Source organism: Emydura macquarii, unplaced genomic scaffold (assembly GCF_026122565.2).
Source record: "Emydura macquarii macquarii isolate MOO-44397 ecotype Brisbane River unplaced genomic scaffold, CSIRO-AGI_Emac_v2 contig_71, whole genome shotgun sequence".
In the NCBI taxonomy this organism is placed as follows: domain Eukaryota; kingdom Metazoa; phylum Chordata; order Testudines; family Chelidae; genus Emydura; species Emydura macquarii.
Genome location: NW_027130208.1, coordinates 12,962,330 through 12,989,045, shown reverse-complemented (window position 1 = coordinate 12,989,045; position 26,716 = coordinate 12,962,330). Strand labels below are relative to the sequence as shown.

Genomic DNA, 26,716 nt, shown 5'->3' with positions numbered 1-26,716 from the left:
ACGATGTTCTTGGTGGGCAAGTAGAAGGGCTTCTTGATGCACCCTGGACTTAGCTTTGACTTCAAAACTATTAGCCATCTGTGCTGCTTCTATTGCTTCTGCTTCTGTCTTGGTGCTGCTGCCTAGCTCTGGTTTGGCTATGGGAGAGAAGAGGGATGCGGTAGCTGATTTGTAGTGGAGAATTTTAGAGTGCCATTTTCCTCTTTTCTCCATGACTGGGTAAATTCAGTGGAAAGGTAGAGGATGAAGCTGCCTTTAATCTTTTTTGTGGCTATATTGATCTGTGGAAGTACTGAGAACTTGCACCAGTAGAAGAGCATGAGGAGCATCTGCAAGTGGTCTGATCTCCTTCCATGCATTTGATATGTGGGCAAGAGGTCATCCTTGGGCAACGTATTCCTGTAGTGATCCACAGGGAGGTGACTTTCCCAACATCAGAACCTCTGTGCTTACTTCCTCACTGAACAGCAAACTTGGAAGCCTACTTTCCCTTTGGATTTGCAGCTGTGCGGTTTAAAAAGTGCCAATAAGTTAGATTATATTGTATTTCATTTTTGTATTTAAAAACATAGATTTCCCTGTTGTATTAGGAGCAGTGATCCTAGAACATTGCTGACAATCTCATAGGCTGGGTGCATTTTCATGTCTTCTACTAAATACTGTAAAGGAAATTTTTATAAATGAGATTCATGAACAGGCTATGTATATATAATAGAAGAAATGAAGTGGTCTTTTCTATTGGGAATTAATAAACTGATTTAATAAATTGATAGAGTATCATATTTTAAGATCATTTAGACCCTTCAGTGTTAATCTAATACTAACGATATTATGCCCTTTTCTGAATAACACTAATACTCACAAACTGATATTTGGTTAACGCCTTTTTGCTTAAATGTGTAATGCTGCTTCACCCTCACTATTAAAATGTATCAGAAAGAAGGCCGTGCATAACTGATTGCAAGTCCCTCCCTCCCAGCATATGCTAATCAAATTGCCCCACACTTTTGCAGGGAAAAAGTGCTTTATGGCCAGAGTTCATCACCTGCAGAAAGTAACTCATCTACAAAAATTGCAAATCCAGCCATTCTGAAGACAAAATCTCTGCAGGAATCAAAAGAAATCAGGTCTGTAGTGCCCTTAAGATTCCTTGCATCTCCATTTTCCCACCCGAGAAGTTGGCAGTTAACCCTGAGAAGGCAAAATATAGCCCCTTTTTGAGCACATTCATGTTGTAATTACATATGTCTTCATATGTTCTCAATATGATACCCATGTCTGAAATTATATATAAAGTATTTTGCATACTTCAGTGCCTAGTAACCTGCCCTGTAAGTTATGTCTACCAGAGAACTACAAGGTCTGTATTTAACCCATTTGTTTTGGACAAACTCTATATACTTTTGTGCCACTTCGTTATTCTTGGCATATGTTCAACACAAATATTTCATTTTCAACTGAGCTAGTGTGTAATTTTTTAAGACATATTTTGAAATTTAAATTCAGGAAATGAATTTGTTTTAATGCCACATTAAGGTTACGTATTTAAAAGCCAAGAGATGCAAAACCTAAGGTTCATATAGAAGGCTTTAGAAACCTATGTTGCCTACACTCTATGTATAAATTCTAATAACAGTGAAAGAAAGCATTATGTACGTGTGTTTCTGTGAGAATCTTAACTATTTTATTTCCTTCTCTCCTTTTTAAATATGCAGCTTTATGCTCCTGTAACTTAACTTTTAGAATTTAATTCACTTGACTTAAAAAATACTTAAATAAGAAGCGAGGAGAAACTACCATTGTACTTTAATAGGGTGTTTGTCTCAATTATTGGGAGTTTAACTTCAATATCACTCATTTCTCCATAGGCTGCACTGTCTTTCCTTCCTTATGCTGTGGGGTTGCACCCCTGCAGCTGTGCCAATAGCTGAAATTCAGGGTAATCCACAGTGTAAACATTTAAAAAGAACCTTAAGGGTGTGTCTTCCCAGTATAGTTCTCTTGAATTATGACTCGAGTGTTGCCCCTAACTCATCTCCAGTCCGCACGCAAAAATCTCTATCTTGAGTTAAGAGGTGCTTTAAATTCAATCTGGCTGGCCTATCAGAGAAGTGGATTGAAGCTTGAGTGATGCTGATGCTTGAGCTAGTAATGCAGTGGGATTGCAACAGCTCAAGTGACAGCAACTAACCCAATCGCTCTGCTGCTGCTGTGTATTTGAATGTAATAGTGATTGGAGATTGTCAAATAACAGGCTCAAATGGAATTTAATCAAAGGTTATTAATCAGAAATTAGTTCAGCACCATCCAGAAAAAATATATCACCACCTTGGTGTAAGTTAGAGTTGGCTTCTGTGTCTCTCCTCTCTGTAAGTAGTGTGATGACATCAGGTTTCCTTTTCCCACCTAATTCCCAATATGTCTGTCTTTTTATAGGCTACAAAAAAAGAAACCGCTTATGTGGATGGATTTTTACCATACGTTATGTTTTAACATTTTCGTTTACCTCATTACTTATGGAATTTCCTTTATGGTATATTTAGGTTACATGACTGATAAGCAAAAAGGGAATTTTAACCCAGTCACTGTCCCTAACAACTGACCATTCCCCAATACATCTTTAAATGGATCCCCATTTCATCATTACAGAAAGCATCTGCAATAACAGTTGTTTCTTATCAATCAAGCAGTCCTGCTTATATCTCTATAGACACTTTTGGTAGTTAGAGGTGGGTCTCTTTCCTGGACATCTGTTTTCCCCACAGACTTGGATGGATTTATTGTCAATCATTCATAAAAAATCACTCAATCATAAAAAATTCCTGAATATAGGTCAGTCAACTTATGGACCAATACACTGACCTTACTAGTCAAACATGCTTTGATAACACCACTTCTGTTGGATCCAGAAAGCGAAGAACTGAGAGAGAGGAAGAAATCTCCACATGAAGCTTTCTGCAGGAAAAAGGAGGGTAAAAGAGCACCATGTTTCATCTTCATTTCCACCTCCTAAAACTCCATTAGGTCTCCTAGTAAATTACTTTTTCCGGTGTCTATTTTTCCGAGTCAATTGATGATGATGTCTCTGTGTTCTGGATTGGATACACAGTCTGAAGGGGGATTTGCGTAGCTGGCACCATCTTTGTTCTGTTCATCCTTAAAAAGAAAATATTTTGACACTCAGCCATTACTGGAGAGACTTTTTATTTTGTACTGAATCAGATCTGGCAGTAGATTACTGGCCCCACTGGCAGATGCCACCGTGGCCAAGATGTCTCTATTGGCCAGCTCCTTCTTATTACTACATCTGGAGCATGTGCGTTAACAGATGGTAGCTTCAGTCCCTTTCTGCCACTCCAGGAAATTTCCCTAAGGACCTGAAAATATTTGATCCGTTGACCAAGCATAAGGAGGGAGACCAGTGTCTTACTCTGGTGTGTGCCGCACTATCAGATGAAAAACAATTAATTGCTTTACAAGAATTTCAGGAGATATATGCATTGACCTCAATCCATCGACCATGATTCAACGCTGCCCGGGGAGGTGGTGGTACTATGTCAGCTTAATGGAGAGCTTACATTAATGGGAGACAAATTGGATTGTAGACACATGCACAGCTAAGTTGATGCAAGGTGGCTTACGTCGACCTAACTTTGTAGTGTAGACCAGGCAAAAGGTACCAGTTAGGACCACTTGTGGTGTGTGTTAGTAGGTTTGGTGGTTTTGGCTTTTTTGGAGTGAAAACATCTGTCCACTAGTAAATGGACAGAGACCCACCAAACTCATTTCTCATAGGCCAATGAACAGTTGGAAAATTATTAAAATAAAAATGAATAAGGAATTCTTGGGTTGGGACCTTCACATGCCAAAATTTCTGAATGAAGATTTGACCTAGTAACATCACTGAAAATAAGGGCTTATAATTAAATGCAGACCAATTTTTAGCTAGATCATTGAGGTAGGTGCAACTGTTAAGACACCCATACTAGTTTCTTTAAATACAGACTTAAAATAAAATGCCAGTCTTTTGTGTACTTGAATTCAGTATCTCAATGAAAGGTCCTAAATGTATAATGGCCAAACAGTATTTTCACTGCAGAAATCACTCATAATAGATGTCCTTATTTTATGTTGAGGCATCAGCCGTCCTTGAAAATCATTAATTCCCAGGAAGTACCCTGTGTCGTCTTCATTATTGCTAATGCCCTAATCATGCTCATTCTCTTGTTAATTCTTTGAAACAAGCGTTTGCTTGAGAGATTTGATTTTTTTTGAAAACTGAAAAGCAGTGTGTTACTGTTAGACAGGCTGGACATTGAGAGATGATGTCGCTTAGCCTTTTCCCTTTTATGCTGTTTCTCTGAATTCACTCTTTATGTTGTGGTCCCATTTATTTAGAGCAGAAATCAAGTGAACATGTAAATCATTTTCACATTTGAGAACAATTCAGCTAGCACAGGTCACTCTCGACAGTATAATTTCACTGTAATCGTTGTGGTTATGATTTGTTTTACCTCTTGAAGTGCGTGCACGTGTGTGTGTCTAGTGTAGTCTAGTAAGTAGAGTAAATTCTGTTCTATTTCTCATTTTTTGGGTCTTGCACAACAGTCATTATCTGTAATGCAACTGTTACTTGTTTTTTTTAAAAAAAAAGGCACTTCAGTAATGTTAGTCATTATACATTCAGTGAATAAATTCCCAGTGCTTTTATTTTAAGTTTTCACCATCTGTTGAGGCATCTTTTCCATTCCACTCCATTTGAACCTGAATTTTCTTTTGAAGGACACTGTTAAGCAGGTGTGGTATAAGTATTTTTACTCCCTACTTGATACATCTAAATTGAAACAATAAGTACCTATGTTTAAATAGGTTTACAGTAGATTGGGAATTGTCATCGATATTTGGTAAGCATTCGTGAAAATATGTTTAGTACTGATGATAGCCACAGAAAAATATTTTTACTTTTCAGTTAGTGTTAAAATAGCAATGGATTCATGACTAGACCATGGGTTTTTTATTTAATATGAAATGTCCTTACTCAGAAACTGTTTTACTATGAGAAAGCACTCTTTGGATCTACTTATTGGACTCTGGAGGCTACCACAGTGCTGAGACTCAGTAGGTCTGGGTTCTGTTTGGCTTGTCCACATATTTTTTTTGTGTTTAACTTGTCATTTGGGGACACCGGCAAATTAAATATTACCTGTGCTTTTTACAAGTAATACTTACCATTGCTAATTCTTTAAAAATTGTCATTCATTTAAAGTCAGGGGGACAGCTTACACCAGCTAATTATATGGCCTATTGTTCTAAATTTTATTTTTTTAGTTTACATGTTCCACATTACATTTGGCAGCATTTGGTATATAATAGTTTCATTGTATAGTTAGTCAATTCCCCCTATTGCTGGACAGGATCATTCATATAGCAACAGGAGAGAGAGAAACATTTTAAAAATACTAAAATAGTGATGGTAAAACTCACAAAAATTAACAGGGGACTATTGGACAGGCAAACTACCAGAAACTACTGATAACATTCTATAAAACTGACTAGATTTGAAGATGATGATGTGTCTAAAGGCCACATTTGCTTTTTTGCTTATTTGTCATTAAATGAGATTTGATCTCTGTTCATTTTATTTGTAAATCTACTGCCTGAGTACTGTTGATCCTAATGCATTTGTGGAGTACTTTGAGATTTTTTGGATTAAAGGTGCTAACAAGTCCATAGTGGTGTTATTTGGATTCAGACAATTCATGGCATTTTAAAATAAGCATATGTCTTTACAGATCATTGTTCCCACCCTCCACCCCATTTATTTGTACAAGATCTACAGAAACAGTCTGTTACAGTTCAAAAGTAAATGTTATGTTTTCTGTTGCAGCGGAAGTTTCACTGTGCTAGTTTGACTTCTTGGCCTCCATGGCTCTACTCTTTGTATGATGCTGTAAGTATAAACTGTATCTCATCCAGGAATCTGGAATCAATATAATGCTTTTCGGTATTTCATTGAAGTAGCACAAAAGCATATAACCTATTTTATTTTGTGTTTTTAAGTACTGACTGCACCATTATCAAAGCATTCGCTAAAATGACACGTATTCTAAAATATGTTTAACAAACTTACACATATTTACTGCCAAAATACTCAACACAACAACAATTTTTGTTTTATTTCCAAACCAGTCGTTTGGATTTTTATTTGCCATCTTATAGTCTTTGTCTGTGACTTTAGTAGAAAACACTAACCCCCACTAAATAGTTGATCCAGTACTGAAAGGTTCATTTTAAGGATTCTAAATGTGTAGGGGTTTTTTATCAGTACTAAATTTTAATCAGATGTTCCCTTGCCTCCCGATATAGTCTGCTCAATCTTTACCAGAATCTTTATAAACGTAAAATATATACATCATATGAAGAACTTTAGCACTACCAACCCTGGCTGCTGGTGTGCTACCTCATCTGTGAAATCCTGTAGTGCCACTGAAGTCAGTGGATGTTTTGAAATCGACTTCAGTGAGACCAGGATTTTACCCCGTGTCCTGCGGAGGAAGAGTGGACTATGCATCTGGTCACAAGGAAGGAGGGGGGAACCAGTTCTGCTACCAGCCACTCTGATACTACCATAGCATAGAAATCCTTTAAAGATAGTTAATTTCTTTTCCAAAACTGATCCAATCTACTCTTGTTTCTGACAAATGTCCCCACCTTGACTGATAGGAAACCTAGCCTGACTTTTAACTAATTAGCTTAAAATATGTAGACATGTAGATAACCTTTATACTAAGTTTTTTAAAAGCTAATGTCTTCTACAGGCCAATAGCTCACTCCCCATTTTGCTTTTATTTTAAAGAAAAAAATGGTGTATTTAAGTTATGCTTTTCTTCTAATGAAAGGAAACCTTGATGGAAAGAGTCAAAAGGCAACTACATGAATGGGATGAAAATCTTAAAGATGAATCTCTTCCATCAAATCCAATAGGTACTGTAAAACTGTTGCTTGATTTTTTTAGCAAATTTGTATTTTCTTCCCTTGTATTTTGTTAAAGGTGGTAATCATTTTCCTGAGAGCTAGCCCACTACTACTTCTGGGAAAAGATTACATGTACTGAAAGCATCTATAGTGGTCCATTAACGAAGCACCTTTGCAAACGTTTTTCCAACACATTTTTAGCACTTATTTTCTCCTGAACTGCTAGAAATTAATGTTTAAAGCTGGAAAGTCCAGCTTTTGAAATTGCTAAGAGACCGTGAGATGTGACTGTAGAAGTATATCAAGCCTATACTTGTGCTGTGGTCTAACAGTGTTTTGATGATATAAGGACAAGAATAAATATGTTAAAGTCCATTTAACTTATGCCAGCATAACTTCCAATGTCTGGTTAAAGGCAGCTGATTTTTTTTTTTAAATAAAAATCACTTGAGTATATCAAGACTGAAACTTGTGACAATTGTTGAGTATGTTTTCGTTCTGTCTACAAATCTGAAAAAAACTCCAGAAATGAATGCACACAGAAAATGCCTATCCTTCCCGTGATATCACACACAGGCAAATGTTGGTATGAGAGCCAATAGTGCCAGTTGGATACAGTGTGTGAAAGGTGTATATTTTTCCTAGTGCAACTTCATTCTCTTGTTTAGAAAACTGAGAACTGAATAGAAGACATCTGTATTTGAGTTTATTTCTTACGTTGTAACAGTCATGATGCTTTTTTCCAGATTTTTCTTACAGAGTTGCTGCTTGCCTGCCAATTGATGATTCATTACGTATTCAGCTACTTAAAATAGGTAGCGCTATTCAGCGACTGCGGTGTGAATTAGATATTATGAACAAAGTAAGTATCTTATTTACATTTAATTTACTTTGATTCAGTGTCATCAGGTAATAAGAGTAGAGTTTGTATAATCTATAACAAAACAAAACAAAAAACAAAAAACCTGCCATTTCCAAGTTGTATTTTAAGAGTTAGTATTTTTAGATCTTTTTATTTTTCCTATTTATTTTTAACTTTGATAGAATATGTGCTTCATTGATATTGCGGGATGCATTATGTTTAGCATCAGACTCGTAGTGCATTTTATCCTCCCCCCCCTTAGCACTATATAGTACTTGGGGCTTTTTTTCATCTTGAAAGAATGACAGTTATATTTTTTAAATGATATTCCAACACTTCATTGTACTGTGCTAGCCAAGAGATGGTGCTAGAAGCCTGATGCAATTAGTATAATTCTTTCAAAAATCAGAATGCATTTATAGTATAACATACAGTAATAAAATGGTGGTCCATAAGTGGAATGGATTTTGAAGCTTTACAAAGTATGTATCCCTACAGTGATAAGACTATATAAATATTGGAAAAAAGGATTTGTACATTCATACATCTAGTGCCCTGATAAGCAGCAGTATTCCAAGATGATTTGTAACTTGTCTTCTCTTGCCCTTTTACATGGGTTTTCTGCAATGGAAAATTAACCAAGAACATCTAATGCAAGAAGTACTAAGCAAGCTAAGTGTTCAAATAGCAAAGTAATAGGTGCTTTTAAAATGTGGTGTGGTGACAGTACTAGAAACTTCAGTAACTGTATAATAATAGGGAGAATACTGGTACTTCACAGCTAGTTTCCCTTGAGCCCATGACTCATTGGGCTGTTATAAAGAGGACGGTGATCAATTGTTCTCCATGTCCACAGAAAGTAGGACAAGAAGTAACGGACTTAATCTGCAGCAAGAGAGATTTAGGCTAGATATTAGGAAAAACTTTCTAACTATAAGAATAGTTAAATACTGGAATAGGTTACCAAGGGAGATTGTCTAACCTGTTCTTAAAAACCTCCAGTGACGGGGATTCCACAAACACCTGTCAGGGGTGTTCTAGACATACTGGGTTCTACCACAGGAGGGAGGATTGACTAGATGATCTCCCATGATTCCTTCCAGACCTACATTTCTATGATTTTAGGAATGCATTGGGAAAATTTTCAGATGGGTTTTCTGTAATCATTTAGGAGTTTAGTCACCCACTTCCTGTTGCTGAAATATAAAAATTCTCTAATATTAAATGTTCATGCAATTCCAAGAACTGCTTATCTACAGAATGTGGTACATCTTTTTATGAATTCTGAAAGAGACTAGGAGATCTGAATTGTCTTTATGAAATATATAGCATTGACTTTAGTCGTTGGTCTTTCCTTGCCCAGCAATATAGAACACAAGTGTACATGTGAAGATCCAGCTGTAAATTATATGAATCTCTTTAACTTATATTAGTTGGAATAATATATAATATAAGGCTACTAATTGATTACATACTCTATATGTAGCATTTAATTTGGTCATGTATGTTCCTTTTAAACGGATATCTTATATTTGTTGAAGAGGGCTCTGCTGGTTTTATAATAAGCATTCTGGGATGCTTTACAAAGATGTATTTAACAAATTCTCTGTATGGAGCCAGATTCTGATTTATTCCTTGATGTAACTGAGATTAGAATCTGGCCCATTATCTTTATAGCATTTGATGCAGGTGAAATGTATTGCATAAGTAATTTTGTGAATAAGACTTGCCACTGCTTCTTTTGTGATGAACAGTTTATTATTGTTTAATATTTATATAGAGCTAAAAATGTGGGTGGCACTATATAGAAATAATATGAACATGATTCCTTCCCTCAGAGAGTTACGTTATAAATCAGACAATCCTAGTCTAGACAATCAGACAATTGAAACAACAAATAAAGAAATGGATAAGGAAGGAAGGATGGACAAAGAATAAAACAATGTAGATATGCTTAAATTCTGATAATTTTAAACTAAGTGCAGTAGAGTGAGAGAACAATAGAAGATGGCACAGTAATGGGCCAATGGTGGGGAAGTAAGGCAAAAAGAAGTGGGCATTGAAGGATATGAAGGAAAGTAAGGACTGTTGGCACATTATTAGAGGTAAGTTATTCAAGATATAGTGTGTGTCACAAAAAACACAGAAAGGCATAAGTAAGAGGAGACAAAAGAACAACATGCTGAAGTGAGTAGGACATAGAGCACAAGGACTAGGAGTCAGAACTTAGTTGGAACCAAAAGTGCAAACTGTCATTTACAGACATTATTATAAGTGAAGATTGTTAAAACAACATTTTGTTCCATAAATATTCCTTAAACTGTTTCACTGACAATTTCAAAAGTACTATTCTTTTTTAAAAAGGGAGGAAGTATTTTACATCCCAAGAATTTATACTGGAATAAAGTATTATAATAAACTGATTATTAAAGGCTTATTTTCTGGGAAAGGTCAATAATTCATTGTTTTATTCCAGTTTACATGTTAGAAATCGTGAATGGTAGTTCTAGCCCTTGAGAGGGAAGAAGAACGGGGTGATGAAGGAATCAATCCATTTTATTTTACAAAATATTTTTTCTTGAAGAAATTAAAATCCCAGTATTTCAGAACTTAATACATTTTGCAGAAATTAAACACACGTTTGTACTTATCCTCCTTTTCTATGTTACATATTAAATAGCAACAGCTTCTTATTTTTTTTTTTTAGAAGTATTCATTTTTTAAAAGCTCCTGAAAGAATAGACTGTTTCCTAATTAATTACAGTTACATAGTCAGGCCTTTTCTTCCAAAAAAAAAAAAAAAAAAAAAGCTTGTTGTTATGTTACTTTGATGACAAATACGCAGAAGTGAGTAAAGTTGTCCTGTTAATAGTATATTTGTTTTTCTTTTGCAGTGTACATCTCTTTGTTGTAAGCAATGTCAAGACACAGAAATAACAACCAAGAATGAAATATTCAGGTGAGTTTTTAATTAGTTTAGTCTCTTCTTTGGAAGACACACAATTGTTATGCTATGTCAACAGCAATAAATAAAAAATGGATATACATTAATAGTCTTGCTCTTCCTGCAACTCCCATTTTGTCTTTGCATTTTATTCTTTGAGATCATTCTTAGATGATCAGTAAATATTCACAGGAAATTCCCTGTATAAAACAAAATAGATAAACTTAGACATCATCCAGTCCACAGACATCTAATTAATGGTTGGTTATGATGACCTTTAGAAGTGGGAGTTTGAAAGGCTGTGTTGTATTATCTGTCCCACCACCCTGTCCCTGTAGGGTTGTACTTTCATGGTTAGTTTTGGGGTATACATTCTTGTATATCACTGTAATATTTCAGGTCTGATTAAACTTATTCAGAAGTAATAGGGGAAAAAAATCTCAATTGTGCATAATATCTTCACTTTCCACATTTTAACAAGCACTGATTTCAGGTTACTGTGTGTGATTTGAGTATGCTAGATGTGCTCTTAGAATGTTGTGATACAGGAAGACTTGTATCATTGGATTAAATGACATGGTATCAAACAGTCCAAAAATCATCCTAAGCGTTGTAGTAGGCAATACATTCTTATATGCATGACATATCCATTGTCCTTGGTAATTAGCTATGTCAAGTTAGTACTTCTTGAAAACAGTTACCACTACTGGTGATCTTGTCTCATCTTAGCCCAGGATAACTGATATCTACCTATCATCTATGATGATGTGATGGTTAAAAGCTTTCTTGGCTTAACAAAGCAACACTCTTCATAGTTATTTTTTGTCAGTGTGATAAGTGGCTGTGGTAACTGAAGCCCATTTCTTATCTAAATAATATATTGCGGAACCCTTAGTTGCTGCTGTGTTCAATTGTGGGTTGTCTTTTTTTCAACTTTTTTTTTTTTTTAAATTATGAGAAATTAGTGTGGTAAATGCTCATTTTTGCTGACTGCTCATTTTTAAAGGCAGAATTAAGACAATGAGTAGTGATGCTATTTGTTTTCATTGTAAGCTTTTACTCAGTGGAATCAAAAGTAAATGGCAAGTTATCTTGTACTTTGTTTACACTTGGTTACCTATTGGTGAGTTAAAGACCATTACCCACTCCAAATGAAGCATTTTTTGGCCTATATTCCATCAGGCCTGCAGTTATTAACTTGTCATCTTTAAGAAATACTGAGCCCTGATTCAAGAATGCACTTGAGCATGAATTTATTTTAATCCCTATTCAGGAAAGCTTTTAAGCATGTGGTTAAGTGTCCTTCCTGAAACAGGGCCTTAGGAAGTAGTCAGCAGGAGTTGCTCACAATAGTAAAGATTACTAACCTTAAGTAAGGCTTTATAGGATCAGACCATAAATTTATACAAACTTTGGAAAATTATTGTGGTGATATCTCATGTAATAAAGGTGTGCATGTTTATTTTCATTCCATTTTTTAATACTGTAGCTCAATAAATATTGTCTACAAGCATATTAGAATGCTTTATTATACAAAATATTTTAAGTGTTTAGCAATTTGCTTCCTCTATTCATTTTTTAATTAGAATTGTTTTAATTTTATGAATGGTTTTCAACCCTGTTTTTTTTTTTTTTTTAAATATATGTCTTGAAAACTATCAAAGTACATAACTCGATCTTACTTACCCATTGTAGCTTATCCTTGTGTGGACCCATGGCAGCATATGTGAATCCTCATGGATTTGTTCATGAGACCCTTACAGTGTACAAAGCCTGCAACCTGAGTCTGAGTGGCCGACCTTCTACAGAACACAGTTGGTTTCCTGGGTAATACAGTATTTCTTTCTACTAATAATGTCCTCCAGTATTACAAAATACAGTTCAGAAATCTTATTAGCAAATAATAGAAATTCATAATTCTGATTTAAATGCAGTCCAGCCTGCAGAAGCTAAGAAGCTGACATTACACATTATTTTCTAAACTCTTAAATGAGCATTTAACTACTGTAAATGAATGTACTGTAAATGAAGAAAAAAGTAAATTTAGCATTCCTTCTTAATCTAAAATAAGTTGGAGAAGTTAGATAAAATGTATTCAGAATTCTCTTGTGCATTTTAAATTGTCCATACATTTTGCCACATTTTAAAAGTTGTTTTTGAAGAATTCTGTCTTAATTACCCAACTAGCATCTTGATAAATAACTGTTTGTATAACAGGCAGTGTTATGATTTGTATTGCAGTAGTGACCAGTGACCCCAATCAGGTATCAAGGCCTCATTGTAAAATAGACACTCTGTCCCCCAAAGGGTTTACAGTCTTACAGGGGGTTGGACTAGTTGACCTCCTGAGGTACCTTCCAACTCTATGATTCTATGATTATTCATTCTTTTTAAAAACACTTCAGTCTCCAGGAGTATACTATTGTCACTCCATGCCCTACCCACCCATTTGACTTGTCTTCATTATGTAATCTCTGACCCTAAAACTATCCACATAGTAAACTGTGAATGTCTCTCATTATGACTAGAGATTATTTTCAATTCTGAGGACCTTGTTTTAAAATATTTTGATTGTTTATATTGCTTGTGGTTGGAAATTCTGTCTTTCATGGACTAAAATGTGCGTATAGATATATAACTCATTTTAGGAACTTAAAGTGGTGCACACTTTAATACTGACTCCTGATGCCTCACTGTTTATCTTTGATGCTCCAACCCACCCTCCCTACAAATGTAGTGTGATGCAAAATGCCAAGGGGAATATTTAGCATATTTATAATTTCAGAGCCATGTCATGTTACTCATTTTGTCTGAAAAAATTGCAAGGAAATCTCATGTATCAATCATATAAGTGGACTAGTAGCTTCTTAAGTAGGTAGGAGATCTTGACTACTCAACTCTTAAAATAGAAAATCTGCTGGCTAGCGATCACCTAATGGTTCATGGAAAACTTTAAATAATCTATTTAGACACAATCCAGCTTCTGGAGCAGATAAGTGGGATATTTATTTCCTAGGAGTTTCTCTGACTATATTATGTTCTCCATAAACTTGTCTATGTCATAATTATTTCAGTAGGGGCCAGTCTTGTCCCTACAGAAAAACACAAACAAGATTGTAATTTTAAACATAGAATTGTATAGCATAAACATGAATTCTGGAAAAAGTCATATTGTTTTTATGCAGTTATCTGGTGATAAAGAATTTAGAGGCAAATAAAGAAAATGTGATGCACAAATGGAGTTGTTCCTATATAGAATATTTTTAAAAATCCATGAACCATCAGCTATGCTTTAATAATAATTGAAAAATAGAAATTTTACTCTATTCAGATATTGATTTAAATGGCAGTGATCTAATTCTGCTGTTTGAGAAAGTAAAATATTTATTTTTCAGAATAACAAAGGTGTTTTTTACTGAACCATTTTAGAAATAAACTCTTTAGCACGTATTGCACTACAGGAATAATCTAATTTTGAAGCTGTTTGATTTCCAACACGTTAAAAAGTGTGTACACTTCTACAGGTGTAAGAGAAAAACAGGCTCTATTTGTATAACTTGAAGGCGAGAGAGGGCAAGGAGGAGATCAAAACGTATAGGTGCAAGAACTGTCTTTGATCCTTCCAAAAAGCAAAGGAGAAATTGAACAGATTTAGAACAGTCAAAGTTGTTCATGGTTTATCCATGGACTTCCGTTTTAAAAAGGTTATTCCACAGAACAAGTCTTAGTAAGGGGAAGTGATACAGATCAGTTTATCAGATAAAGTTATAGTCATGAATTCTTTTAGATAGTGCACTTCCGTGAAAGGTTGATCCCAGTTTGTGCAAATAAGAGTTGCATTTGAGTAATTGGATTCCTACACCAAAGGGTTACCTCCAGTATCCCTAGCAGTATCCAGAGCAGTCCTCTCTAAAACCTTGGGATATGACCCTTTGGATGTGGAATGGTGTGTGTGTGTTTGTTTTGTTTGTTTGTTTTTTTTGTCTTTCTTAACCAATCACTATGATCCTTTCTTCCAACTGAAGTCTAGGAGCCATTGAAGTAGCAAGGTTTCACATAGGCCTGCTGCACATCTCTCTCTCCATCCTTCCCACAACCATTTAAGCTTTTGGTTTGAATAGACCAGCATATTTTAGAATAATTAAAAAAGGAAAAATCCTTCAAACATTTTAGCTGGTCATAATTCACATACAATTTCACATTTTGATTCACAGATTGGGTTCTACAACTCCGTCTTTATCTTTAATCCATAAATGGTTTTCTGCCTCTTCCTTTCTGCGCCATGCTATCAGAAATCATTTCCTCATCAAATTTAACTCACTTTAAACCAGTGTGTTTCTCAGGGGTAATCTATTGTCTCCTGAAAGTATTGGGCACTGGGTTTTCATTCACTTGCTGACAAATGCATAGCTACCACAATAGCCATTCCAGGCTGCTTGGCTAATTTGCACACATTTAATCTTGCACTTTCTCACCTTGCCATCTCCTCTGAATACAGTTCACCTGTCAGTGGTGAGTGACGTAAATTGGAGGTCAGCAGGATGTATGGAAAGTCCAGCTCACTAACTGCTTTCTTAGAGGATCTTTTGTCTTTCAGGCATTCATCACCACGGAAGGCATCTGGTGACTCATATTATCTATTCTGAAGTTAGGCTTTACTTGGATGTTTCCTTGTCCTTTTCTCCTCTGGAGGTTGCAGAATGTTTGTGTTCTTCCTTTTGAAGCTATTAAAAAAGAGATTCCATTGCTCCATCAAGCTAGATGCCTCATTCTATTTTAAATCTATCAGCAACTAAAAAAAAATCACTCTCCTTTAAATATCTCCTTAAAACCATCCCTTATGTCTTAAGCTTATTATGATTGACTCTCTAAACCATTTTTGATACTCCTATATTAGCACACAAGAATTAATCCTATTACTGAAATATGGTACTAATAAAATGTTTTTATGACTGTGCTTTTGTGGACAATGTGATAATGTCTAAAGCTAAGATTTTCAAAGAGACCTAGGGAGTTTGGTGTCCAAGTCCTATTGAAAAATCAGTGAGAATTGGGTGCCTGAATCTCTTACATCTGTTTGAAAATCCCAAACTAAAACAGGTATTTTCTTCTTTCTGGATTATTGAACTGTGTTCCAGTTCTGTTAAAATGTTCTCATGAATGATGACATCTGTCAAAACACTTTCTTTTTGTAGGTATGCATGGACTATAGCCCAGTGCAGAATCTGTGGGAATCACATGGGGTGGAAGTTCACAGCTGCTAAAAAGGATCTGTCGCCTCAAAAATTCTGGGGATTGACCCGATCTGCTCTCCTGCCTAGAATTCCAGAAATGGAAGAAGGATCAGGCCACAATAGATCACCATTACTTTGCCTGTAATCTAGTAACCTGTTTTTTGGGGATAAACAAGCAGCCACAGTGTCTCTCAATTGAACATGCTCAATTCTGCTTCTGATGCTTGCTTAAATAAGTTTTTGTTTTTTTTTTTAAAAAAAGGAAAGCAAAGAAAAAGACACGCATCATTACGTTTGGGTTTGGTGCACAAATAAGATACTGTTGTTTCCAGATACACACAGAATTGAGGGTTGTATCTTGAAATTTGACAACTGGGAAGAGAACTACAGTGAGGGACCAGCAAATGCATCTGGTTCTAGGAATGTCAGATAAATGCTGAAACAGATTACTCAAACTTGCCACTGTATAATTTAAGAAGATATTTACTGCTATTGAATTAAGGTGAAAGATGTGCAAAAAATAAAAAGTACTATTAAACAGTATTTGATTCATACAGTTTATGTATGATGGTAAATATCAAATTTTGTTTATTGTGGGATATTGGGCAATAGTATATTTTAAGATTTTGCAGAGAAAGCCTTGTTTCTAACTATATGAAATACTCCACATTCACACTCATTTTTTTTCAAATGTTTGCCTAAACAAGTATCAAAGAGTGTGTAAGGTCTAAACCTCACACCTCTCTACTGATTAGTGTTGTATTGGTAATGTCATCCTTGTAACAATGCTGTAAATGGCAGCAGCCAAGCACTTACTGATACCTGCTGCTAAAGGAACGACTGTATAAATTTCCTTTTTAAAGGTATCCTATATGAATTGTTTTGTCCTTATGAGTTATTTCATATACTTAGCATGTTTGACATATTGATTAGCAATTGTTTAAAAACTAAATTATTAATATAAAATGTACAGGTTGATTTTAGTACATAAAATATATTGTCATTTCTTTCCATAATTCATTAGTAAATTTCAGTCAATAAAATTAAATAGGTTTACATTTTTTTAAAACAATTTCCCTCTGAAGCTTAATTTACCTTGTATACATGCCTAAAGTCTGGTGAAGTGCTCTGAGAAATACTTCACATTGGAAATTGCTCACATCTGTATTTGGTCTGGGGAGAAGCAGCATACCTTTATTTTTACATTTGCATATCAGAAGTTAAAGGCTGTGCATTTTATCATTATTCTCTCCTGATAAAGGGGTAATGTTTCTAAATAAAGCAGAAATCAAAGGCAGATTTGTTTTTATGAGACACTGTGCTACAGAAATGGGTGCCAAAAGGGGTGCAGCTTTTGCTGTTTTTTTCAGAATGCACTTTGATGGTAGAATCTGAAGTTGACAGATTTCTCCTGTGTATATATATATTTTTTTTTCCTTGAGGCTATTCTATTCACTCTTTTTGTTCCAAGTAAATCTTAGAGATCCTGTATGTATAATTACTTGTATTGTTAAAGCAAAATTATACTAAAATGCTTAAGATTATATTTATACATCATGAAATGCTTCATCCATCCCAACACGTTTGTTTGCTGTACGTAGCATTAATATGTCACTCCAGTAAAGGAATAATGACAAACAGCTTTGAGACAAGCAGCTGACTTTAGTGATAATGCCATGGTGTCTGTTGTACTGCAGCCAAAAAGAGATTTTCAAGTGATACAAGATGTTAGATGCTGAAAGGATATTAGAAAACTTTATTATGCTAGCTATCTAGAGAGTAATGATGGTATAACTCAGGTTTAGTTCCTTGAAGCCTTCTACCTCTGTGTTTCTATGGTGTTTTTTGTTCTCCCATACACATCCGTAAAATCAAATTTCACTTTGTTCTGCCACATTCTTACCTTATCAGTGAGCTGTGAAAAGCAATCTTAGTTTAAACATAATTCTGAACAAATAGAGGGTGAAAGATGTTTCATTTTCTTTAAAAAAAAAAAAAAAAAAGAGAGAGAAAAGCATTCTAGATTTTGCTTGCTTTTTTAGAATAAGCTTTCAAAAAACCGAAGTAATGTTCTTTCACACTAGTGCTAAACAAGTGTCTGAATTATCTGTACTATACTCATTCAAATCATTTTTAGGGTTTTCTTTCCTAACTTAGTAAAAACATATTGTTTGATTTTTTTTCAATGGTTCTAAGCACCTGAAGTTTCCATTGACATTAATGAGCTTTGTGGATGCCTAGCACTTCTGAAAACCATGTCATTCATTGTTAACGTTCACTGAGCGGTGGGGAGTGATTTTTTCAAAATGAATGTCTTTGGCTATCACCAAAGCTGATAGTGTGCTTTTCTTTTTGACTAGGTATGTATCCGATTGCATCCACTAAAAAGATCAAAATAACTTTGTGAGACAATATTTGAGCATGAAATAAGCATATTTTTGGTAATATATATATATATATATATATATATATATATATATAAATGTAAAACTAATATAATCAAGTGACATGGGTCAGAAGTTAAATTTAGCACTAATTTAGTGTTAATGTTTTCACTCTGCCTAAATTTCTGTTTAATGTTTGCCATTACAAAGTTCATGACATTTTCTAAGTGGAAAACATGTGTGATTCAGGTTAATTGCAAAGAAGATAAACCCTGTTGTGGGACACCTCGCCATTAAAATACTACAACTGTAGGGATCCTTAATATGTACAGTATATGTTTTATAGTATGGATGTAGAATTGTAAAAGGTTCTGTACATTGGTTAGAATTTTCTATGCTTAAAGTGGGTTTTCTTTTCTGGGGAAAAACTACTGTAATGTTAGGATTGTGAATAATTTAATAACAGCTGGCAAATAGAGAGATTACACAGTTCTGAGAGCTGAGTACTAAATTAATCAGTAAACATCATGAAAATAGGTAAGTTTCAGATTCATTGAGTTGCTTCTTTAAAAGCCATTATTGCAGTAGCACAAAGAAACCACTTAGATCTGACAGTCCATGTCACTAAAAATATCAAAATTTCCAAAAAATTTCTGTTAGATTATGGTGCATAAACAGAACCATAATGTTTTCTGTTGCATGTTACTATTTCGTTCTAAAGAGTTTTGGAGTTCTATATCATTTATTTTATTTTTTAATAATGCTATTTTTGTACATGAAACATTTTGTTAATCCATGTGATTTTATCTGACTTAAAATTCCTATGTAAAGTTGCAGGTAGGGTAACTCACTCTGCTATAACTGTCCCTTTGTCTGCCTTTTGAAACAAGTTTTCAGAAAATCTCATTGCTTGCGAACATTTGCGAAGAATAAAACACTTTAAAATATATTTCAAAACAAAAGCCTAAAATCATGTTATTGGGTGGTGGTCAGGCTGGGAAGGAAAGATAGCGTTTGGTTTTGTATTATTATTTAGATTGTGTGAGCATCCAAAATGCACTAGGTGTATTCCAAAATACAGAGGACACAGTTTCCACTTCAAGGAGAGTGCAGGCTGAAAAGGCAAAGAAGGACAAAAGGTGCAAGGGTAGTCATCCAAAATGATACACGCGTCTTATTAGTTTTACTGTTTTTTTGTTTTGTTTTTGAAGGGGGGGGAGTTTAAATGAAATACTAAAAGTCCCTCTTCCCTTACTCTCTTCCACCCTCCCCCACTTCCGTCAGCCTTATAGCCCTTTGCTTCCACCCAAAAAGCAATCCCTAGCTTCAATTCCAATTCTTCTTTCCCACTCTCCGAGCATTCTGCCATTTATCTCCATTTAAATGAGTAATTCCTTCACTAACAGAGTTGATAAATAAGTAGGTAACTTAGGCAGCTAGTTTTTTTTGCAGAGAAAGTGAGTCTTGAGGAGAGGGTAGCGAGGGGCTTTGTAGACCAGCTTAGCAAAAGTGTGCCATCTGCAGCAAGTGGTGTGGAAAAAGGAGCTGAGATCAGTCTGGGAGAAGCAGACAAATGGTATTTTGAGTCTGGCAGAATTAGCAGAGGAAGAGAATGAGGATGTGATGAGACAAGAGCAGATGAGGCAAAATTTATGTAGTGCCTTAAAAGCTGTTAGAAGCATCTTGACTGTCTAAGATAAGCACAGGGACAAACCCAGCTGGCTCCTGGATGGGGAGGGAAATATAAAGATGGTATAAAGCCACCTGTGCTCCACCTCCTGTCCAAGTCCTGCATCAAGCGCAGCTCAGTCAGAGCAAAGAATCAGCTTAGATATGAACTCAACAATATGCTCATCAGCTTGTGCTATCATGTGAACCAGGAGCACCTGAACCTTGTCTGATCTGAGCTTGTTCACCTCTAATTAGGGGAATGTTCTGTCCTCTGGCCTAGATTACCTAAAGAAATAGAGTAACTTGATTTTGCTGTTGTCATTTTGTTCCAAGTACAGGCCAGGAATTAATTTGCTGTTAGAAATGTAAAATGTAATGTATGAGATGGCCTTAATGGTTTGGGTTCCTTTTGTTTGATTTTTGAGGAGGAAAAAAGTTATAACTTCATTATTCCTACACCAAAGATTTCAAAACTTGTCCAAGATACTAACCCTCTGTAAGCACTTTTGATGAGAAAAGCTTTTAAGAAGTTATTTCTTGGATATTGAAGTGAAAGAAATAAACCTTTGAAAGTCCCATTGACCTTCAACATGGGTCTTAAGAATGTAACTTGCTTAGGCACTTTTGAAATATTTATCCCAAGACTTGATGTAAAGTGTCAGAGTGTTCTCCAGTTACCTGGCAAGAATTGTCGCTGAGTATTAGTATTACTGCCAAATACCAGTAAGTATCAAATGTAAATCTTGTCTGATTCCTGTTTGTTAATGTTTCACCAATGCTGGTGTATGACTAAGTTTCTGCATGGGCTTTTCAGGTCATACTTGTGATGCAGACTGGAAGTGTTTGCTGTTCTTAGTATATTCCAGTAGTTATAATCACATCACTGAAAAGCCATTCAGTTCTACATATTATATGCATTTCCAGCTTCCCCTCTCACACAAAAGCTCTAGCATGCAAGAAAACTCTGCATGCATTTTCTCATAAACAAGTTGCCATTGATTGGCTTACCAAATGCTTGACTAAGTACAAATTTATGATAGCTACCCCTCTTTCTGGGAGAGATCTTTTTTCAGCATTATGCAAATCCTTAGGGATTAGTGACAAATGCATAGCTATTATATTGGGCATGGATTCATACCTTCTGCATAGAAATGCAAGCATGTACCATGAAAAGAGCATGAAAAGGACAGATCCCAAGCATTATGTGTGTGTTAGGTAGAGTTGTCTAAAGAAATGATGACTAAATGAGGCTGTACAACTTGTACTTAGGGTTATATGCAGGTAGTGGAGCATGTTGAATTGAATTTCAGACTTTTAAAGAGCTATTGTGTTATCAGGTTATGAAGTAATTACCTAAAATGTCAAGGCTTTAAATCCTTGTCCTTTTACACATACTGATAATGAAGAGCACTGATAGCTCCTTTAGCACTAACATTCTGTTAAAGTAACAATCTTTACTATCCCATTGGAATCTGAATAGGAATTTTTTTGGGGGGGAAGAAAGAATTATTAGACTATAACCAGTCATGCTTCACAGTATTCTATAGGATTTGCCGATTTATTGACGCTCGTAAGAAAGGTCAACCACCTGAATAAAATCAGTGATAAAGTACTAGATAAGGATAAAGATATTATCACAGCTTTATTTAATCCACAGAGAAATTACAAGGGTCTGGAACGGCAGCATGTTATATGACTTCCTTAATCTTGATGTGACTTTTTAAAAAAAATAAATATGACTTTTAGAGGACAAATTGATTGAAAAGCTTCATCTATGTCTGAATATGGTAGCACTTGTCTATAAAAGGCTGAAATCTGTATTTTATTCTCTGTGCACAACTTTCCTCACCTACTAGTAATTCCATTTGTAATATATAGGAAGAAAAAGGTTAGTATTGTCATAAAAACTGCTATCTGAGACTATCAGAGTTCCACTGAAGTTAATGAGCCTTCATGCCTATACCAGATGGGCAAGTAAAATAAGGATAACGATCTACCTTCATATTCAGCCATGAATCCCACTGCACAAACATTGATTGTGCAAGCCATATATAGAGGAATCATTTTTACTCCAATCTGAAGTGTTATACAACAGTGTATGAGGTGAAACAACTCAACAGACCTCACAAAAGCACAGGAAGTAAAGAATAATTTACAGAAATGAAAGTACATGGAATATTTTAATATTCTGTGATGTGTTTATTCAGGTGTATACATCTATCTGCTTTTAAAACGTAACTAAAGCATTTCATTGGGGTGGATGGGAAAACTGAGGCAAGGAGAAGTGATTTGCACAAGATAATCAAATAATTCAGTAAGAAAGTAGGAATAGCACTCAGGTCTTTTGACTCTGTCCTGGACTCTATCTAGGAGCCACTTGGTATAGCGATGTAGGCAAAGTGTTTAATTACTCAAGCTAAAAAGAGGAATTAGCCTTTCTGTGAAAATTTTCACAGCAGTTGCACTGAGCACAAATAATGGTTCTACATTTCATTCAAAAGACAAGGGGTAAAATTTTCAAAAGTGCTCAAGTTAGTGAGGAGCCAAGTCCATAGATTTTAATATAAAATACAAAAAGTAAATAAAAGAATATGACTAAGTGGACAAATAGGGCCATAGATCCTGTGCTTCTGTAAATTGGTAAAGCTGCCCTGAAGTTTATGGAGCTCCAGCAATTTATACCAACTGAACATCTGGCCCGTAGCATTTAAAAAATAACTAAAAATTACAGCTCTGAGGCAAGCATAAGCATTGTGCATTCATTATATTGTTTGTTTGCAGTGGAATGCAACCATAGGTAAGAAAAACCCATAGAAACTACATTACAGTGAGGGACGTTGTCCATGTTATACAGTGACCAATAGTCTGTACCAATTTTACAAACTTCTTTATTGTGTCTATGAGCTTGATTCTCCAGCTGTGCTTGAAGATAGAGGAGAGTGGCAATGGCAGTTGCAGAGAGTTGTTTGCAGCCCTCTAATTGTTTGACACCTGCCCCTGGTGGAAGTTAGAACAACAGGGAGGGCCTACTCTATCTTAGTGGCATAAGGTCCATAATGAACCCCCACATTCCACTGTGCTCCCTCTTGGCTCTGCAAGGACCTGATGTGCCTTTTCCCTCCCATTAGCTCTGGTTACACTACAGAGGACAATTCTCTCCCCCCCCCCCCCCCCCCCCCCCCATCTCTAGACCTTTTAAAATCACCTTCTTCAAAATGGCTTTAGCAGACCAGTAAATCCCACTCTATGCATATCGCTAAAGTCAAACGCTGGGAGGAACGTGAAATTAATACAAAGTCTAACCATCACGTGCCTGCCAATTGCAACTTTCCTTCATTTGATCCTTTGTATCCATACGTCACCTGAGCTGCAAGGCATCAGGGCCATGTTAGCACCGTCTCGGTCAGTTTGAATATGTACACTGTGGTCCGTGTGATAAAATACACTACAATGGCATTAGAAATGTTTTTGTTCTAAAATGATTCTGCCCAGCAGCTATCAGTCAGCATAAACCTTTGTGTCATAAAGTAAAATTAGGTTTAAATAAACATTTTCTCATGTAAGGGCAACAGATTTGTCTTTGTCTTTAAAAGAAACGATCATCTCATTGCAAATGCAGCATAAGCCCCTTCATAAATCAAATTGTGTCTGTTCATTGCTGAATTCTATGCTAGGAATAGAGATAAGACTTCCAAGAGTGGGGAAAAAAATAAAAATGCTGTTTTTGTCACTTTACTGCACTCTGGGTAGCTGCAAACTTCCTTTATTAATTCAAAATGGTAATGATTTAACCTTTGATATGTTGCAGTATGGTTTCTTTCATAAGAACATTTGCAATTTAGAAAGCCAAGCACTATAGTCATAATGTTGTTCTTTGTCTTGCAATAGCACCTAGGCGCCTTAGTCCTGGACCAGGACCTGATGTGTAAGGTATGATACAAACACACAACAACAACAACAAAAGATGATTGCTACCCCAAAAGACCTTGCACTTCTATTGCACCATATGCCCTAGAATCTCGATACTTAAAGCAATAAAGCTTCAACACACCTGTAAGGAAGACAGATATTATGTAACGTTAGGTGAACTGAGTCAAAAGTGATGTAACATGACTTGAGGAAGGTCACGTAGTATGTGGATGGCGAAAGGGGAAAGCTTGCTGGGTTCTATTCCTGACTCTCTCATTGACTCACTAAGACAAATAAGTGTCTAACCTTCATTGTGATGAGCTGATTCTAAAAGTGACCAGTGAGTCAGGGAGGTGTCCTGGCAATCTATTAGATGTGTGAGCTCACCCCCCAGTCTCATTGGAATGTCAACCCTAGCGCCCACTGATGTGATAATATTGATAATATATTCTGGGTAGCATATAAATATATATCATATTAATATGGATTATCCGCACTATAGATATAAATATTCATTAAGAACCAGTAACATTAAGCCCAAATATTGTAACAGTGATACAGCCTGAACTGGCCTATACTATAATCCTGTTCACTTAGGCTAAGTATCCCACAACACCTGGCATTTGCTAAAGAAAGCCTATGGCACAAGCAGATACGAAACTGATCAAAATCAAGGTGCAGCAGAACCTCAGAGTTAGAAACCTCAGCGTTACGAACTGACCAGTCAACCACACACCTCGGTTGGAACAGGAAGTATGCAATCGGAGCAGCAGAGATTAAAAAGCAAATACAGTACAGTACTGTGTTAAACATAAAATACTACAAAATAAAGGGAAAGCAGCATTTCTTTTCTGCATAGTAAAGTTCCAAAGCTGTATTAAGTCAATGTCAGCTGCAAACTTTTGAAAGAACAACCATAACGTTTTGTTCAGAGTTACAAACAACTTCCATTCCCGAGGTGTTCATAACTCTGAGGTTCTACTGTACATTTGTTCTATGTCTTAGTACAAGGTAGGGAAGTACCTTCACGGATCAGTACTTGGAATACTAATAGCCAAAACAAAGATCAGGAAGGGACAGAACAACAAGTTTAGGAACTGGAGCAAACCGGTGGTTTGGTTTTTTAGTGACATGTAAAGAAATGTGTAACTTGTAAAATCATAAATAATACCGGCTGAAATGTGTAAAGTGGGGAGCACACCTGCGTAAGGTGAATGTAATGTTGCTGCATGAGTCTGCTCTTCAGAGAGTGGTATCATATACAGCCTTTTTCCTGTACCATATTAATAAACCTTACTGGCATTCGTTATTTGGTCTCTTCAGTATATTTCATAAAGAAAGAACAAACCAAAGTGTGGTCAAGCAATTGACTATACAATTTATCAACAATACCAACACTATTTAATTGCTTATCATTTTAGCAGAGAGAAGGGGGAAAGGGAAGTTGTTGCAGTAAAAAGTTCAAGGGTGAAAAAGGATGAGACACACAAAGCAAGGGAGAGGAGCAGAGAAAGAAAGATAGGAGAAGAAAAGAAATAGCAATGGTCTGAAAGAGTGTATTTTCCCTCTGGCGAATGATGCTGTGATTATAGGGTACTGAACACACAAATAAAAATAGCAACTATTGTTAATTCAAGACACAGAAGACTCTACCCTTGATCTCTGCACTAATTTCACGTTGCCATCAGCTGGAGATCTTCTGTGAGATGAGGGCAATATGAAGTTTTGAATTTATACCCCAGCCTGTAGACCATATTAAAAATGGAATTCAGTCTCTACAATGAATGAATTTGACAGCCTTGTTCTAGGTACATTAGCCCAGCCTATTGCCATGGTATCTGTGGGTCTGAAAGGCATTTATCTTCCCAACACCGCTGTGTGGTAGGGAAGAATTACCACGATTTTGCAACTGGGAAACTGAGGCACACAGGACTTGAGTGATTTGCCAAGAAAATCTATGGCACAGCACTCCCTGTCCAGTGCCATAATCACAATCAGTCTAAATACAAAATACACTGTTAGGCACTTGCTCAAGCGCATCGCCTGCTGCTGCTAATCTCACCAAGTGTCACTTTAACCTGCCCTTTGTGGGGGAGATGATGGGGCAGTAATGCTGACATCACATGACTCCACAGATTTCCTTTCCCCATATATGAGGTCTGCACCTTGGATGGGGCAGAAATTTTCTTTCCCATTGACTACAGAGGATAGCGACTTGGCTAATGCCGCCTGATGATGCCTATGGGTGTATGCCCAGGTACCAGAGGCATACCCCAGAAAGATTTTACTTTTACCTAAGCAAGAAAGAGAGAGAGAGTGCGTATACAGAAAGCTGGCTACACCGGTATTTTTGCTATGGGCGTGATCTGTGCACCACAGAAGGCTGAGCAAATAACTTGATCTGGGCCTTCTCAGTGTGCGATTTTAGCCAAAGCTGCTCCACTCCCCTTCCATCATGGCAAAGGATAAAAATGTTAATGTGAAGAAACACTCATTGCTGTGAGTGATGCTTAAATAGCAAATTAATATCGCTGCCAGAAGCTCATCAGAGGACAAGCCCTAAGCCTCATTAATGCAGCCTGAGCACAGAAATATTATCTCACAGAAAATGAGGCTACAAGAGGAACTAGGTTTATTTTCTGTGAGCAAAATAGACGATATTGACTTCCTTCAGATCAACGCCAATATATTAGCTATTACTAAGTCAGATTAGGGGTTAACCTATTAGGAAAGAGCC

General features: G+C 36.0%; 1 protein-coding gene across 4 annotated transcripts in view; it reads left to right on the top strand.

The window, feature by feature from the left end:
- Positions 1 to 18,029, top strand: part of CRBN (cereblon) — a 41,638-nt gene extending 23,609 nt beyond the window's left edge. For 3 of the 4 annotated variants that reach the window (XM_067542739.1, XM_067542758.1, XM_067542748.1), the window contains exons 6-11: positions 5,888 to 5,950; positions 6,900 to 6,984; positions 7,722 to 7,837; positions 10,732 to 10,796; positions 12,477 to 12,608; positions 15,977 to 18,029. In XM_067542739.1, coding sequence (XP_067398840.1) covers positions 5,888 to 5,950; positions 6,900 to 6,984; positions 7,722 to 7,837; positions 10,732 to 10,796; positions 12,477 to 12,608; positions 15,977 to 16,160 — 645 coding nt within the window. In that variant the 3' untranslated portion in view covers positions 16,161 to 18,029. Of the gene's footprint in view, positions 1 to 5,887; positions 5,951 to 6,899; positions 6,985 to 7,721; positions 7,838 to 10,731; positions 10,797 to 12,476; positions 12,609 to 15,378; positions 15,918 to 15,976 lie in introns of those variants that run through there. The other variant, XM_067542766.1, reaches the window with a different exon arrangement.
- The last annotated feature ends 8,687 nt before the right edge of the window (positions 18,030 to 26,716 follow it).